At 50.7% G+C, this 17,230-nt stretch overlaps 1 protein-coding gene across 1 annotated transcript in view; it reads left to right on the forward strand.

Moving 5' to 3' along the window:
* Positions 1-10,719, forward strand: part of COL16A1 (collagen type XVI alpha 1 chain) — a 50,391-nt gene extending 39,672 nt beyond the window's left edge. The window contains exons 58-71 of the mRNA XM_008066770.2: positions 168-221; positions 873-917; positions 1,105-1,149; positions 1,424-1,477; positions 1,912-1,965; positions 4,220-4,270; positions 4,550-4,639; positions 5,985-6,020; positions 6,886-6,930; positions 7,842-8,030; positions 8,387-8,453; positions 9,188-9,364; positions 9,533-9,610; positions 10,374-10,719. Coding sequence (XP_008064961.1) covers positions 168-221; positions 873-917; positions 1,105-1,149; positions 1,424-1,477; positions 1,912-1,965; positions 4,220-4,270; positions 4,550-4,639; positions 5,985-6,020; positions 6,886-6,930; positions 7,842-8,030; positions 8,387-8,453; positions 9,188-9,364; positions 9,533-9,610; positions 10,374-10,576 — 1,188 coding nt within the window. The 3' untranslated portion in view covers positions 10,577-10,719. The remainder of the gene's footprint in view (positions 1-167; positions 222-872; positions 918-1,104; positions 1,150-1,423; positions 1,478-1,911; positions 1,966-4,219; positions 4,271-4,549; positions 4,640-5,984; positions 6,021-6,885; positions 6,931-7,841; positions 8,031-8,386; positions 8,454-9,187; positions 9,365-9,532; positions 9,611-10,373) is intronic.
* The last annotated feature ends 6,511 nt before the right edge of the window (positions 10,720-17,230 follow it).

The following is a 17,230-nucleotide window of genomic DNA, read 5'->3' on the forward strand; positions in this document are numbered from 1 at the left end:
ATGTGTGTGGTACACGTGTGTGTGTGTGTGTGTGTATGTGTGTGTGTGTGTGTGTGTGCTGGGGTGGGAGTCGGGTGAGGGGTGGAGACAGCTGAGGACCTGGGGCAGGTCTCCTACCTCCTGGAGCTGCAGCACGAGCATGGAGAAATGCCTTTTTCTGCTTCCAGGGGCCTGCCGGTCTGGATGGTCTGGATGGGAAGGACGGCAAGCCTGGCTTGAGGGTGAGATGGCGGGCGGGGAAGACAGGCATCCTTTTTCTCCTTCCTTCTCCAAGATCCAAAGTCAAGGGCCCTGAGGAAAGGAACTGAAGTGTTCCCTCCACCTTTCAGGGAGCATGTGTGCCCTCCCTCTGTCTGCCTCCCTCTGCACTCCACCTTACTGATGGCACCAGAGCCCCTTGGTTTCCCAGTTCTCTTAGTGACCTTAACCAGGTTAGACAAGCTGGGCCTCACCAGAGGCAGGGCAGTGAAGAGAATGCATTATATCCAGAAACTCATACAACTAAAGAAAACTAGGCTCGGCGTCAGGAAGAATCAGGCTACAGATATGGAAGGACTTGGGCAAGCCCTGCCTCCTTGGGTCTTATTTTTCTGAGAAATCTGAAAGGGCAGAACATCAAGGTCAGTCCCCTTTCTGTGCCCAAAAGAAGGACAGCTAAGGCCTGGAGAGGGGCTGGGATTAACCAAAGGTCCACAACCACTTATTGGCTGAGCCAGGCATGGATCCTTCCTTCTGCCCCACGTGATTCTTGGGTTCTTCCCTACATCCTGGGATAGGTGGGGGAGGGACTGGAAAGAGGGGAATCCAGTGGTAAATGAGTTGGGTACAAGCTGGACAAAAACTGTCTCAATGTCCATGTTCTCTTTCCCTAGGGAGACCCTGGCCCTGCTGGCCCCCCTGGACTCATGGGACCCCCAGTAAGTGAGGTTGAGAGCTGAGCAGTTGCAGCCTCTGCCTGGATGGCCACAGGCATCTCATATCCAGATCCCCTGTGAACCACGTTGTGACTTTGGAGTGGTTTGATTTGTTTAACTTGAAGAAAGGAGTGGGAAGAAGCCCCTCATTGAGGCAAGGGACCGGAGCACTCCCTGTTTTTTCTTCCAGGGCTTCAAGGGGAAAACAGGACACCCCGGCCTCCCAGGACCTAAGGTAAGGGCCTGGTGACATCTGCCAAGCAGTTCTTCCCTGTTCTTCTGAGGACCTGGCCCTGCCTGAGAGGCCGTCTCAGCCTCTGAGCCTCCTGAGGCCAGTGGTGCCTGGCAGACTGGGTCAGGGTTTTGCTGTCTACCAGCTGGAGGGCATCAGAGGGCCTCTGGCCAAAGCTGGGGCAGGTGCAAGGCCCCTCTGATGTGGGGTTGATTTGGGGTAGGAGTGCCTGCCAGGTGAAGGCCTGGTGAACTCCAGCCGCCCCTCTCTCTTCTAGGGTGACTGTGGCAAACCAGGTCCCCCTGGCAGCAGTGGCCGGCCTGGAGCAGAGGTAAGGGCTGGGATCTATGCCTGCTGCCTTTGGTTGGCTTTGAACCCTGCTGAGTCAGAGATGTAGCCGGTTCCTCCCGCTTATGGGCAGAGTGGCTGCCTTCTCAGCCTTATGGGGGAGGTTTACCCGACACTCACATCTTAAATTCTCGCCCTCCTCTTAAGGGTTGTTGTTGGTTCTGCTCCGTAGAACCTAAAAAGGCAGGCCTGGCCTGCTCAGGCTGGGGGCTCCACCTTCTCTATCCAACATTTCTCATGGGGCAGGACTGGTCCCTCAGGCCCTGGAAGGCCCAGGTCTAGAGGCTGGGACTCAGCCCAGCTCCTGGGGCCACTAGCAATCCCACCTGCTCTGCTCAGCCCTCTCCTACCTGACAGCCACATGTGTGCAAGCAAGTCAGTTTCTGTGTCATTTCTTCCTTTTCTGGCTCCTTGTAGGGTGAGCCTGGTGCCATGGGACTTCAAGGAAGACCCGGCCCCCCTGGCCATGTTGTGAGTTAAACTGTTTTTGTCTCTGCCTCTATGAGACTTAGGACTTGGTGAGGTTGGGGGGTGGTGGGTCCGCTGGGGCTGACCTGAAAGAACTGATCGCAGGCAGAGTCTGCCCCAACTGTGCAGAGCGAGGTGGGTCTTGGGCTCACCCAGGCTTTTCACCATTTTCTTATTTTCTGGACATATCCAAGTTCACTTCTCACACGAAGGTCATTCAGTTAGTCAACAAATAATTATGGCACACCTGCTCCATGCCAGGCACCGAGCCAAGCACTGGGGCAACGGCAGTGACCAAGATGGACAAGGTCCCCTGATCTCACTGAGTGTTCATGCAGGGACAACAAACTGACAGACTAATGTGAAAGCACCAGGTAGTGATGTGACACTGCAGGGAGGGCCTGGGAGGTGACTTCCGAGGAACCTTTCAGAGAAGTGACATTTGAGCTGGGGCCTGAATCCAAGGAGCCAGCAACTGGGCAACTGGGGGAAGACAGTCCCTGGCAGAAGCGCAACGAATACAAAGAGCCCCAGGCAGGGGGAGCTAGGCGTGTTTGAGGAACCCCATGAAGGTCACCATGACTGGAGTGTGGCTTGAGAAAGGTGTGAGTGGAACTGGGAAAATTGAGCTTCAAGAAGGACATGCTGCCCGTGGCGGGGACCTGGGAGGTGTGGTCAGAGTACCCGGAAGCATGTACCCGGAAGCCGTGGATGGACGGTTGCGGTGGAGGGGGGATTTTGTGGACAGACTCGAGGACTTGCTGACAATCTGGACTAGGGTCGGGGGAGAAAGGTAGGAATCAAAGATGATCCCTGCGTCTGGCTTGGGCAGCTGGGTAAGTAGGTGGTGTATTTACTGAGACAGGTGATTTGGAGAGAACATTTCTTCAGCAATAATGAATTCCCTGTCTACTTCACATCAAATGTAGACGACTGCCAGTTGGTGCCTTTGATCAGCATGACGGCACTGGGTGGAGGGGTTCTCGGGGAAAGCACATATACTGGCATTTTGTTGCAGCCCTGTTGTGACTGACTGTGTAATTTCCAGGAACCTTTTGGAAATGTTAAAAATAGTTCATGACCAAAAACAGGAACTCTCAGGTCCCTGTCGCTATTTGTATGCCTCAAGGGGTCCAGAGGCCCTGGATTGGGAATGCCGGGGCCAGCCATTACGGTGAAAGGAGGAAGCATACCCTGAATCGTGGCCCCAATGGAGACTCATTGTGGGGCTGGGGATGAGGGGGTACAGGGCTCCCTGTCTCACCTCTGTCCGTTTAACTCATCTCCTCTGCTGGGTGATGGTCCCAGTACTGGACATTCTTGTCATGAATAGAACAGAGACCATGACCTCTGGAACTTTCCATCTGGGAGTGCTGTGAGAGAAACCTGAGTGCCCTGGGGTTCAGAGAAGGGGTCACTGTGACCAGAGAGGTGACATTTGAACTGTCCTCAGAGGTAGAGATGTGAATGGTTGGAGTTGGGGAGGGTGTTCCCGGTGCAGCCCCGGCACAGGTGGGGGAGCAGTCAGGTGTTGGAGTCTCACTGGCTTCAGTGTTGGGGGCAGCGGGAAGCCAGTGAACCCAAGTGCTGTCCCCAAGCTTGTCCATGTGGATGTTAGGGTCTGTGCTGAGCCCCTACTCCTCACCCCCTGCTACGCAGATGCCCAGTTCCTGGTGTTCCCCCCTCTCTAGGACAGGAGGAAGTGGGCTGCCTTTAGGGAAGCAAGGGTCTCAGGGGACACCTAACTCTGCCCTCTGATGGTGGCTCCCAGATCATCCCCTCAGCCTGGCCCCAGATATACCACTCAGTATGGGTAGGTGGGAGGGTTCTGTGTGTTCAGGGATCCCAGACCTCAACTCTAGGTACAAAACCTCTGGCAGAAGTTGGGCCCTCTGCCTCTGGGGGACTTATTAGACCTGTTTCTTTCTTTCTTTCTTTCTTTTTGAGTTGGAGTCTTACTCTGTCACCCAGGCTGGAGTGCAGTGGCACTCTCATGGCCACCCCAGCATCGACCTGCTGGGCTCAGGTGATCCGCCTCAACTTTCCAAGTAGCCGGAATTAGGTGTGCAGTACCATGCCTGGCTAATTTTTTGATGTATTGTAGAGATGAGGTCTTGCCAAGTTGCCCAGGCTATTCTCAAACCCACGGGCTCAGGCAATCCCCTCACTTTGGCCTCCCAAAGTGCTGGGATTACAGGCTTGAGCCACTGTGCCCAGCCTAGACCTGTTTCTATCCCACTGACTCATCTCTCTCTAGGGGCCACCGGGGCCTCCAGGCCAGCCAGGACCAGCAGGTATCTCTGCAGTGGTGAGTGACATGTTTCTTACTTCCTCCCATGGCTTCTATCTACCCTGCTGTGCTGTAGGCCCTTTCAGAGGAGGCTGGAAGAAGGGAGAACATTTTTGTCTCCCTCCCCGGCATCAGCCTCTCCTGCCTCCGAAAATCCCCCCTTCAGGATGTGGTAAAGGGCTTCAAAGAGGCCTGGAGCCCATCCTGGGTCCTCCTGCGAGTTCAGGCAGCACTCCTTCCCCTATGAGGCGTGGCGTACATGGGGTATCTCTCACCATCCCCCTTCCTACTCTCTAGGGCCTGAAAGGAGACCGGGGAGCCACCGGAGAAAGGGGCCTTGCGGGCATCCCAGGTCAGCCTGGCCCCCCTGGACACCCTGGTCCCCCGGTAAGACCCCGTATCTATGGCACAGCCCAGGGGAAAAGGGTCAACTGGCTGTAGGTCAGTTGGGCACAGCATTGCACATGTGGAGTCTCCAAAGAAGGAGAAGCTGTTGGCATATCAGGTTGGCAGTGTGGCGCTGGTGCCTGAGGACCATGTCATATTTGGGAAGACAGGCCCTGCAAACCAGTGCTATGCCAGCTGCCCACAAGGTCACTGTCTCTGATCACGCACCAGCATCAACCTCATTCAGACCCCTCGGCTAGGTGTCAGACAGAGGTGGCGTGACCCTGTTCTGCCTCTGCCCCTTCCCCAGGGGAGCTTGTTGGTAACCACAGAAAATCTTCGTAAATGTCAGGAACTAGAAGTGCTGTTACTGTAACTTTCTGAGCTCCCCAGAAGCCACAACTTGGTCTCAACCAATATTTAGAGCAGTGATATGTTGGTCACTGACCATGTGCTGAAAATGGACTGGGTGCCTGATGTGCATTTTGTCGTAACCTGTACTGCAGCCCCGTTTAGTAGACCTGAGTGTGCCCAGCTGAGTAGCTGGGGCTCAGAAGGTGAAGTAGGTTGCTCAGAGTCACATGGCTAGTGAGCAGAAGAGCTGTGACTCTATCCCCGCCTGCCTGATTCCAGAACCAGTGTTCTTTGCCACTCTGCAAACCTACCTCTTTCAGATGTTCTAGACAGGGTGACCCACGTGAGGTGGAACCGATTGCCCGTCTTTGAGAGAGCTGAGGCAGGGACCCAGGCCTCCTAGCCCCCATCAGGATGCTTTCTACCAACACAGACTTTCTTCTGGGGGGCCGCAGCAATAATGCTGGGGCTGGTGGCCTGAGATGGGGAGATGACTCCAGTCATCTGCCACGGGGGCCTCGTCTCACCACACGTGCTCACTCTGATTCCTGCCAGAGACCCTGGCAAGTCCCTCTGACCCTGCCTCCCTCCCGGCCTGCAGGCTCAGGATCTTCAGCGCCCCCGAATGACTCTACAGTTAAAGATTCTTCTTCCCCAGCATCTCACCAGAAAGGGGCTGGCCCATGGAGCCAGCCTCTCCTATCCTGGGGAAGGAGTAGGCTTAGGTTCTCCCAGGAGTTCCTGGGACTTCCCCTGTGGAGCTCAGCAGGCGTGCAGCCGGGAGCTATCAGGCTGGGGCTTCAGGATCAGATGGGAGTCGGGGATAGGGGTCTGAGTTTCCACAGCCTGTGCCCAGAGTGTCAGAAGGTGAGGGCTGGAGGACTGGGCTTCTTGGTGAACCTGAGGGCAGGGCATGCCCAGTGGGCCAGGTGAGGCCTATGCCACCAAACTGGGTTGGAGCTCATCATGTCTCTACTGCTCTACTCTGCAGGGCGAGCCTGGTGCAGATGGTGCTGCTGGCAAAGAGGTACCATTGTGCTGCTCTTCTCTTTCCTCTTGGGGACACTTCCTGCTTTGCCCTGACTTCTCATTCATTCAGCAAACATGCCCCATATGGCTGTCTTTGGACAGATATACAGAAAACTGCTGACCCCTATTGCTCTGGGGAGGGAAATTGGAGAGTAGGGAAAAGGATGAGCATGAGATTTGTTGTACTTCTTTTGTCCCCTGTACTTGATCAAAAAGAGATGATAATAATAATAATCTCCGAGTGAGCCGGGCTTGGTGGCTTAGTCTGTAATCCCGTGCTTTGGGAGGCTGAGGTGAGTGGATTGCCTGAGCCCGCGGGTTTGAGATCCACCCGGGCAACTTGGCGAGACCGCATCTCTACAATAAATCAAAAAATGAGTCGGGCATGGTAGTGCGCACCTGTAGTTCCAGCTACTTGGAAGGCTGAGGTGGAAGGATCGCCGGAGCCCAGCAGTTCGAGGCTGTGGTGACCAGGAGCGGCCACTGCACTCCAGTCTGGGTGACAGAGTGAGACTCCAACTCAAAAAGAAACAAAAAACAAAACAAAAACAATAATCTCCGAGTGAACATTTCATGGGCACCAGCCCTGGCCAGGCCCTCTAATATGCCACAGATGGGCCCTTTTATTCTGACTTCTCACCTCTCTCTATCAGTGATAGGGAACCCAGCTAACATGATCAAACAAGGCCACGCCCCAGGGGACATCATTCTCCCTTCATTCAGCCCTTCCTTATTCACACAGAGCCCCACTGGACACAGCTCGGGGCTCTAGGGCTGTGTGCAAGGTGGTCTTTTCACCTCCCTTGCCAGGATGCTTCAAAGATGCTGCCCAGACTTGACCCCTGACTTTTGCCTTCCTCTAGGGACCCCCTGGAAAACAGGGACTGTATGGACCACCTGGTCCCAAGGTGAGTGGGTGCAGGCTGGGTTTGAGAGGAAAAGCTCATGAGTTGATTAAGCCAAGCTCCACGTTATGACTTTAGCCACCGAAAGGAGATACAGGAGGTTCCGTGGACAGGGGGAAAAAATGGGCAGAACTTGGAGGAGCACTGTGTCTGAAGACTTCTCACATGGGGCCGTTCCAGGGTTCTTAGCTATGGTTGGGGGAATGGAAATCTTGAGTTCATTCATTCATTGACTGATCAACTGATTTATTCATTCATGTTTTCATTCCACAAGCATTGGCTTGCTCCTGCTCACATTCTAGGCCCTCTGTCCTTGGGTAAACAGAGGTCCCTGAACGATAGGCATTCACAATAGTCCAGGCACACTTACACTAGAGGGTGGCAAGTTTTACAGCAGATTAGACACAGCACTGTGGGACCAGAGGAAGGGAACACCCCGCTCAGCCTGGGGAGGCAGGGAGGCTGCGTGAAGAACAGGAACACCAGCTGAGGAGGAATGTACTGCATAGAGATGAGGGGAAGGGCATTCCAGGAGAAGTAAGGCAGCATGGCAGAGTCAGAGAATTATAACCAGCAAGGTCTGGCAGGTAGTGGAAGGGCAAGGAGAGGAAACCAGAGAAGGAATGGTCAGGACCACATCATCAGTGGCCTTGAACACCTGATCGTGGAATTAGGCCTCTATCCTGAGGGAAGTTGGGAGCAATGAGAATTTCTATGCAGGGGATAGCACCACAAGAACTGTCTTCTAGAAGGACCACTTTAGGGCAGTGAGGCTGAGTGATCTCTCAGGATGCTGTGATCACAGTCCAGAGGGAGATAGATGCTGGGGCCTAGTGGGAGGACGGAGAGAAATGGGTAAGTTGCTGAGGCTTCATGATGTAGACTTATCAGCACTTGGTATCCCATTCTTGTAGGGTGACCCAGGACCTTCAGGACAGAAGGGCCAGGCAGGAGAGAAGGGGAGATCTGGCATGCCTGGTGGGCCTGGCAAGAGCGGCTCCATGGGGCCTGCTGGGCCGCCAGGTCCTGCAGGAGAGAGAGGTCACCCTGGATCTCCAGGGCCCACAGGAAGCCCTGGATTGCCTGGCGTGCCTGGCTCCATGGTAAGAGGGATGGCTGGCAGCTGCGGGCACCGTCCTGTAGGTGTGTAGGGTGTAGCATGGGTCATTTCCAAGCTCCTACTGACATTTTGCAGCAAAGAGCTTGATGGCTCCCATGTTGGTGGTTCTTAACTGTGTGAGGGCTGGGTAAGAGTTATAGACCCTCTTCCCAGAAAATGCCCTTAAGCACAAAATGTGTCGTATCATTTAGGGGCGATTAGGACTTTGGATTAAGAATCTGTGGGAGACTCCTGGGACTTTTGCCCTACCCCTATCCGTTATTTCCATGAAGTCTGTTCCCAGGGGGGAGCAGCCAACTTAGAGGTATAATTGAGGCAGGCTTTCTTCTCTTTCCTCAGGGAGACATGGTGAATTATGACGAAATCAAGAGGTTCATCCGACAAGAGATCACTAAAATGTTTGATGGTAACTGGCAGCCGGCTGGGCAGCAGTGGGTGCTGCCTGCCCTTCCGTGCGACTTCCCTCCCTGCCTTGGCCTCCTTTTCCTTAAAGCTCAGTGTCCTCCTCCTCTCATCCCCCACATACTTACAGGCCTGGGGTTGACAGGCCTGTGCTCAATTATCCTTCAAACCTTCCTTGTCACCTGCTCTGTTCAGAGAGAAAATGATTCTCTCCTGCCCTCTCCCAGCCCCTACCTGAGCAAAAGAGACAGACAAGAAAATTGATATCAAATGAATCTGCATGAAATGAGCTCTAAATACAGGGGCGAGCAGCAGCAGCAAGATGGCTGGCTTGGGTTTATTTGAAGCTTTTTCTCCGTTCATTTGTTCATCCAGCATTGATGTGCCCGGGACTGGAGAAAACATGAGCCCATCCTGAAGGGACTGGACATCTTGCTTGGGAAGCAGGCCTTGAATGCCAAGCAAGGAGTCTGGACTTTATTCTGAAGCCAGTGGTGAACCCATGAAGGGTGTTGGAGCAGAGAGGTGCCATAGTCAGAGCTGTGCTTCTCTATGGGGCATGATGCAGATGCCAGGGCACAGGACCCCACTTAGGAGACCCACCCCCACACTGCTTGCCCTGTCATGGTCCCTGAAGGAAGGCTGTCCTGGACTCTGTGCTGGTGACCTGCCTGCAGCACCTGTGGTCATTCTGAGTCCCTGGGGCACCCTATGACCTATCCTTGTCCTTTCTTATAGAGAGAATGGCTTACTACACCTCCAGGATGCAGTTCCCCATGGAGATGGCTGCAGCTCCCGGACGGCCAGGGCCCCCGGGGAAGGACGGTACTCCAGGCCGGCCAGGCTCTCCGGGGTCACCTGGGCTCCCGGGTCAGATTGGCAGAGAAGGACGACAGGGCTTGCCAGGAATGAGAGGTAGCTCTGCCCTCCCAGTTCCCAAGGGATACATGTAGCTCTTTTAGGGCAGACCTAAGCATTCCATGGGTCTGCTATGAATATGGGATTTGTGTGTTTCAAGTAATCTGACTGGCTATGTCATTTTCTTGCTCAGGAATAGGACTCATTTTCTTTCTTTTGTTCCAGGATTACCTGGAACTAAAGGGGAAAAGGGTGATACTGGTGTTGGTATTACTGGAGAAAGTGGCCTCCCTGGACCCCCAGGTAGGAAAAACCAGCAACTGAGACCATGAATCCAGAGCAGCAGAGACCTCTTCCTTTATATTCCTTCTATGACACATTGAGTCCAACTCCAGATAACTCTAGTCCAATCAGTCACTACTGATAGTAATGCCAGTGTGTGCGAGATACTCTGCCAGGGCCTGTGGGGGAGAGGAGAATGGAAGGCTCAGTGCCTGTCCTTCAGTCCTGAGGTAGGCTAGCGTGATGCAGTAGGAGGTAGGTGCACGTGGTCGGGGACCAAGTTCAAGTTCTGCTTGGCATCTTACTGGCTGTGCTACCTTGAAGAGGTCATTTACGCCCCTGGACTTGCTCTCTAAGATGCATGCTTGTCTATATGGCCTGAAAGAGAATGGTTAAAGCCTGATGACCTGGCTCTGAGACCCAGCTTTGCTTCTGATCAGATGTGTGACTTCTCTGTGCCTGTGTCCTCATCTACAAAATTAGAAAATCACTAATTTCTCAGGGAATTGTTGTTCAGATGCAGTGAATAACACATCAAAAGCACTCAGTCCTGTGCCTTAGTAAAACTAAGAAGTGCTTAGTAAACACAGAAGCACTTAGTAAAACTAGCCAGTAGTATTGTTATTGCTAAATCAATTTGAGGATCAGATTGGGGCTTTGTGAAAACATGTGGTAACCTGAGAAATAGTCATCAAATATAAGGTATTCTATTATGTGACCAATATTGCCTTTTTTCTTATGACCTGGGTCTTCTAATTTTCTTCTGTGGCTCGTCCCTCCCTAGGTCCCCAAGGTCCTCCAGGTTATGGCAAGATGGGCGCAACAGGACCAATGGGCCAGCAAGGGATCCCTGGCATCCCTGGCCCCCCAGGGCCCATGGGCCCACCAGGCAAGACTGGCCACTGTAACCCCTCCGACTGCTTTGGGGCTATGCCAATGGAGCAGCAGTACCCACCCATGAAAAACATGAAGGGGCCTTTTGGCTGAAATCTCCACCTGCCATTGGATAAAGGACTCCATTGAACTAAATGGCCAAAGCGTACAGGACTCTGTCACAGGTTGTGAATGTTTTTGTTGTTATTGTTTTTAATTGTTGTTAATATTTTTTAAATAATAAAGAAACAAAACTATCTGCCATTCTCCTTCCAGTGGGGCTCCTCTGGTGCTGCAGCCAAAGGTCCCTGTCATCTTCCTTTTTTCATTTGGTCCCAGGATCCATAAAAGACCATTTCCGGTGTAGTAGTGCACGCCTGTAGTTCCAGCTACTCAAGAGGCTGAAGTGGGAGGATTGCTTGAGTCCAGGACTTAAAGACCAGTGAGGGCAACATAGTGAGACCCTGTCTCCAAAAAATAAAAAGTGTTGAAATTTTAAAAAGGGTATCTCCCTCAGGGCTGTGGTCAGCCAATGGAGCTGTAGGATGCTGCTGTCCTGTAGGGAGCCCCAGGCTCAGTTTTCATCTCAGATGCTCATCCTTTGGTCCTCTGGATCTTGTGACCTGTTCTTTATACACACTTCTCTGAAGTTAGGGAAGGGGCATTGCTCAGCCTCTCCTCTCCAATAAGTCAAAAGCAGGTTTGCAGCCCCACTTCTAGCTAATAAGGGCCCCTCCCTATTTGCTTCTCTCTTTTTTTCTTTTTTTTTGAGTTGGAGTCACTCTGTCGCCCAGGCTGGAGGGCAGTGGCACACTCCCGGCCACCACAGCCTCAACCTGCCAGGCTCCGGCAATCCTTCTGCCTCAGCCTTCCAAGTAGCTGGAACTACAGGCGAGCGCTACCATGCCCGGCTAATTTTTGATTTAGTGTAGAGATGAGGTCTCACCAAGTTGCCCGGGTGGGTCTCGAACCCGTGGGCTCAGGCAATCCACTCCGCTCCTATTTGCTTCTCTAAAAAAACCAGTGTTCGGTATCCCACCCACCCCTTGCCCACCCGCTTCACTTCGTCAGTATGACCCAAAGCCAATCAGGTGGCACCCTGGAAAATGCCACACAATGCTGAGGCGTGTTCATCTGCCTGGAAGCCCCTCCAAGCATGCAGGCGCTCCTTGATGCTCCAGTAATTCTGAGATTAGAAAACCTGCATAAACAGGACAGGAGATCGGCTCCAGCCCCTGGCCTAGGCAGCCGGGGAATGCTTCTCTGGGAAATGAGATGGAACCTCCTGCCTGTACCAATACATGGCCCTGTCACCAGCTCTCCATAAGTGCTTCAGGCAACGGCTTTCTGGACTGCAAATGGCATCTTTTGTCATTCCGACATGTGTGATGCTTTTCCTGTACATCTTAGCCCAGGCCTTCAGAAACAGCCAGCTTGTATCAGTGCAAAGGGGTCATGGGCCAGGCACATGCAGATCTCAGTTCCTGGTCCTCAAAGTCCACTGGGAGTTTGATAAAATGCATCATCTTTGCATTGAAGTCTGCTGTCTCCTTCTGTGTAAAAAAGCTTGGAAGGTGGGGGGAGAACAACAGCGAATTGAACATTATAGAAACATTCTGTCATGAGCTTCTTCCTTCTCTGCTTTTCAGATCACTTGTCCTGATGGGGCGGCGGCCCTGTGAGAAAGCAACAGGGCGCTTCCAGAGGGATTTCCAAAGAAAGCCTTTTTATTAGCCCCGGCTTTCTGGAAGTTTTATTCAAGTTGGATGAACTTCAAAGGGATCACAGAGCAGACTCAGAAATGTACCCAAAGTCTAGATGCTTATCCAAACTGCCTGAAGCCTTCAAACCGGCTGTCAAATCTCGCCAGAACTGGTATTTCCAGCACATTGCTGAAAATCCCTTCTCTGGTTGGGCCCCCAAATACCAGGAGACCAGCCTATTGATGACTTTTCAGAACCTTTGCCCTATTTTTTTCCTGCCAGGAGCAGAGGTGTGCTGGCAGTCAGAGGAATGAAATCAGAAAGACTCCTGAGCATGCCTGAGGGTCTCACATGATGTTTTTAGATAAAGGAGGAGTCTATTCTTTTTTCATCACACCCCAGCTATTCTCAGTTAACCCTGTTCTCACATAAAACATTAAAAAGCAAATGCATCATCTTTGCATTGAAGTCGCAGCCAAGGTTTGGACGGTCGAGGAGGACAGATGTTAAAGCACTCCCGTTGGAAGGCCAGCCTCCTCTTCCAGCCCAGCGTGCAGGGCACTAACTGACGATGGGCCTTATGATTAGGAGCATGTTGGCCCAAGCAGAAAGAAAGAGAAGCAAGGACCAGCTGTGGAATTGAGCAGGTTGGCTTTGAAGGCCAGAGGGGAAAATTGCTATGAGAAAACATCAAATTCATCCCCTCTAAGGGTGGCTGGGGAATCGATCCTTGCAGAGTAAATGATGCTTTCTTCACTTTTCTTCCTAAGTCAAATTCATGCTGCTCTTAGGGGATTCTACGACAGTCTAGGTTTAAGCTTTCATGATTTGAACGCTTGTCTCCGTAGAGTTTGAAATTGCTGTATTTTCTTGGACCATGAAGAACCAGATGGAAAGCTGAATTTTATAGTCTCTTCTGTTACTGTGGTCAGCAAAAAAATCCATGGATCTTGCTCATCGGTTCGGGAACTGGATAAGCTGAAGAGAAAGGAAGGAGGGGTGTATGCCTTCTGTTCCTCTTAGCTTTTCCACATTCCCACCCTGTTATTCTTCTACCTTCATTTCTTAGCCTATTCCAGGCTTTTATGGCAACACACAAATCATTCAGATTGGCAAAGTCTAACTTGATAAGTCCATTTCTTTTTCCTACTTTGTGCCAGGAACTGTACTAGGCTCTAGGGATCCCAAGACAAACTAGACAGATGTGGCCCCTGCCTCCCACAGTGTCTATGGGTAGAACAGACAGTTAAACAAGCAATTACAATAGAGTGGGACGACAGGGTAGTGCCAGGTGCCAGGGGAGTGCATAGCTGGGGGACCTAACTGTCTAGACAAAGAGAGATGGATCCCAGCAGAGGGAACAGCACATGCCAGGATCCAGAAATGACTGGGTGCAGTAGGCTAAGTGACAGGAGACAGGGCAATGTAGCTGGATTGTGGAGCTGGGGTGAGTAGGGGGGAGACAGTGGGAAGCCACTGATGGGTTTCACACAAAGGTGTGTCGAGTCAGGTTTGCCTAATTGGGAGGCATTCTTCATGGCAGCATGAAGAATGGACTGGAAGGTCCTGAATTTGAGAAGTCCTTTGCTCTGGAACGTGGAGAAAAGGCTGCTGCATATCTACTCCGCAGAGAAAAATCCAAAAGTTGATGCTTCTGGAATGTAAATTTTCCTTTTGTCATAATATTTCCTCTGTCACCAGAATTCAACAGAATCTAATTAGATTCTTTCTCCACATAGGGTTTGTTAACCTCTTTTAAGAATAGATCTTTTTCTGTGGTCGTCCTGAATGTCTCATGGGAATAGAACATGTCATTGTACCCCTCTTATAATCCCATAATGGAAGGGGAGTGTGGCCAAATTGCCACGTCTGTTGTTCTCATTTTTCAGTTGATTCTGTGGAAAGTTGCAAATCATCCTCTGATCCACAACATCCAACTGGAATTTAAATTTCAGAACTGGATCTAGTTGGAATCAAAGAGAATTAATTCCATAATAATTAGGTGGGTGTTGGTATTCCTTCTCAGTAAGCCATGCAGGAGTTTAGCACAGAGCCAGGAGGCTGCTGGGATGCTGAGTCCCTAGAGGAGGAAATATTTTCCAGTGGATGGGCCTTTCATTACTGAGCTCTGCCTCACCTCCAATGGGTCAACCACAGGGCTTCCGTAAATGCAGGAAAGTGCTCCGTGCTCTAAAAAGAGCTGGGATCCAAGATTTTTCCTTTGGCTAAAATTGAAACAATAACAGGAACTTCCCCACCCACCTCTGTCTGCCTCAGGTAGTTGAGGTTTTGGAAATGAGTTGATTGTTTTTCAGTCTTTGGAAGATCTTGATCTCTCTTTCATCCAGGCCCCTCCAAAACAAACACACCTGGACCTGCTGCAAGCTTTCAGAGGCAAGCCCTGGATGTTGGCTTTGGCTGGTGTCTGCCTGAGAGAAGCTTGATTGCCCTGCCCCCAAATAGCACAGACCTCTGACAGAAAGTGTTCCTAAGAGCCCTTTGCCAGCAGAGGGGAATGGGGGTAAAGAATCCTCATAGCAGTTGAATCCTTAGCACCTGGATCAGAGGCTGGCAAGTGGTAGGAACTCAACAGGCTAATACATTTGTGGAATAAATGTTTGTCACATGACCCCAGTTGGTAGGCCAGGTGTCTCTCTCCAGGCAAATATCCCCTTGACCTTCAAAGTGGACTTCAGGACGTCTTCCTTTCTGAGATTTTGCAGTTCAATTTCACCAATATCTTTTGAACTGGGGGGTTATAAAGGTGAAGAAGATGTGACCTACTAATTATTAAATCCTGAGTAGTTAAAAGAATGTAGACCTGAATTCAAATCCTGACTTCCCAATTAATCTTTTCTGGTAACTGGAAAGTCACTTAGCCTCTCTGAGCCTTATCTCCCCATTACAGATAGGTAATAGTATCTATCTCAAAGGACTGTGGTGAAAATTAAACAACACATAGTACTTAGCACCAAGTAAACATTCAGTACATAATAATAACAACCACTAACGTGTACTGAATTCATGCTAGACACTATTCTAGGTGCTGGGGATAGAGGAATAAGTAAGAAAATGGCAATCCTACAATATACATATACAATACAGGGCAATTCAAGTAGTGACATGTATTATGAAAAAATAATGTATAGTGATATGACAGATGACCGGAATGTGTGTGTGTGGGGGGCGGTGTACTTTAAATGTTGTGTCAAGGAATGCCCCCTCAGGTGATAATCTGAACTGAGATCTGGATGACAAGGAGGAGGCAACCAGTGAAAAGTCCAGTGTTCCAGGTAGAGGGAAGAACTAATCCAAAGATTTGGAGGCAGGAACGAGCACAGTTCATTCCAGGAGCAGCAAGACCATGCCAGCATAGCTAGAGTCAATCAAGGAGTTCAGCAATGGCAGGAAGTGAGGCTGGAGACCCGGAGACATGGGTAGAGTCTAGGTCAGACAGTGCCATGAAGATCATTATGATGAGTTTAGCTTTTATTATAAGAGTGATGGGAAGTCCCTGGAGGACTTTAAGTCAGTGAATGGCTTTATCTGATGTACATTTTAAGACAGTCACTTTGCTCTCTGGAGAATGGAGTGTGGAAGAAAGAGTGAAAGCAGGGACACTGGTAAGGAAGCTAGTGTAGTGATCAGGCAAAGACAATGGCATCTTGAACTAGAGTAATAGTGCAAATAGGGAGAAAAGAGCAGATGTGTACATTTTTTAATTAGAGCAAAGGAGATGGGGGGGTGGAGAAATAGGAATATGAGACTGATCCTAGGTTTTTGACCTGAGTGACTGGGTGGATTTTCTGAGGTGGAAAGCAATGAGTTTTGGGGAGAACACTAAAAGAGAACTCTTATACAAGGCAGGCTGGAATATGGCACAGTGACAGTACCAAGTACAAAGGGATACTGGCAAGAGAGTGGTTAATTCTGGAGCTAGGGGAAATGTGGGAGGGTTAGGTAGAAAATGGGATTGGAACTGAGCCTTGAAGACTGGAGATGGCAGGGTTGCTGGCCTAGGTGAAAGGAGTGGTTTGAGCTTAAGTCTGGGCATGAGCAGGTACAGTAAGCTCATTTCCAAATTTACCTATTTGTTTCTGACAGTTAAGAAAACTGAGAGCAGGCCGGGCTTGGTGGCTCAGCCTGTAATCCCAGCACTTTGGGAGGCCAAGGCGAGTCGATTGCCTGAGCCTATGGGTTCGAAACCAGTCCGGGCAACTTGGTAAGACTTTATCTCTAAGAAAAAAAAAAAAAAAAAAGCTGGGCGTGGGAGCACATGCCTGTAGTTCTGGCTACTTGGAAGCCTGAGGCGGAAGGACCGCCTGAGCCCAGCAGGTCGATGCTAGGGTGGCTGTTAGCATGCCACTGCACTCCAGCCTGGTGACGGAGTGACTCTAACTCAAAAAATAAAAAGAAAAAGAAAACTGAGAGTCCGAGGGGTTAAATAACTTGCCTGAGATCAAACAGAAAGTGATAAAACCAAGATCCTCACTCCAAAGTGGAGGTGCTGAGTGGTGGAATTGACCAGAGGAGTTCAGAGTGGAAGACAGACTGGGGCTGTAAGACATACGTCTGGAAAGGTGAGGGTGGATCAGATTGTGAAGGGCCTGGACTGCCAGGATGAAGAGACTGGGCCTTATTCTGTTGGTGTGGATGAAAAGCATCCATCACAGGCTGTGCAATGGGTAAATAGCATGATCAGCACTGTGATTTTGGAAAGTGCTTGGCTAGATGATTAGATACTGGATAACACTGCGTGACACTAACGTATTCATTTGTTTATTTGAAACATAAAGTGTTAGGACCTGTGCTAGGTTCTGTGGTTATAATGACAAGCAAAAACAAAGACAACCCTTGCCTGCATGGAAGGACTTGACAAATTAAATAAGCACGCAAACAGTGTAGAAACTGAACACCCAGCAAGTACATGATGCTGAGGTCACTTAGTAACTGGCATGTGACCTGCTATGGGACTGCTGTAGACTTCCCTGCTGAGAACTGGGCATCCATTGACCATGGTTCTAGGCCACACTCTGCCGCTAACCACTGTGAACTAGGGCAAGTC

The sequence above is a fragment of the Carlito syrichta genome, unplaced genomic scaffold, assembly GCF_000164805.1.
Source record: "Carlito syrichta isolate Samal-C Ts95f unplaced genomic scaffold, Tarsius_syrichta-2.0.1 Scaffold309100, whole genome shotgun sequence".
Taxonomy (NCBI): domain Eukaryota; kingdom Metazoa; phylum Chordata; class Mammalia; order Primates; family Tarsiidae; genus Carlito; species Carlito syrichta.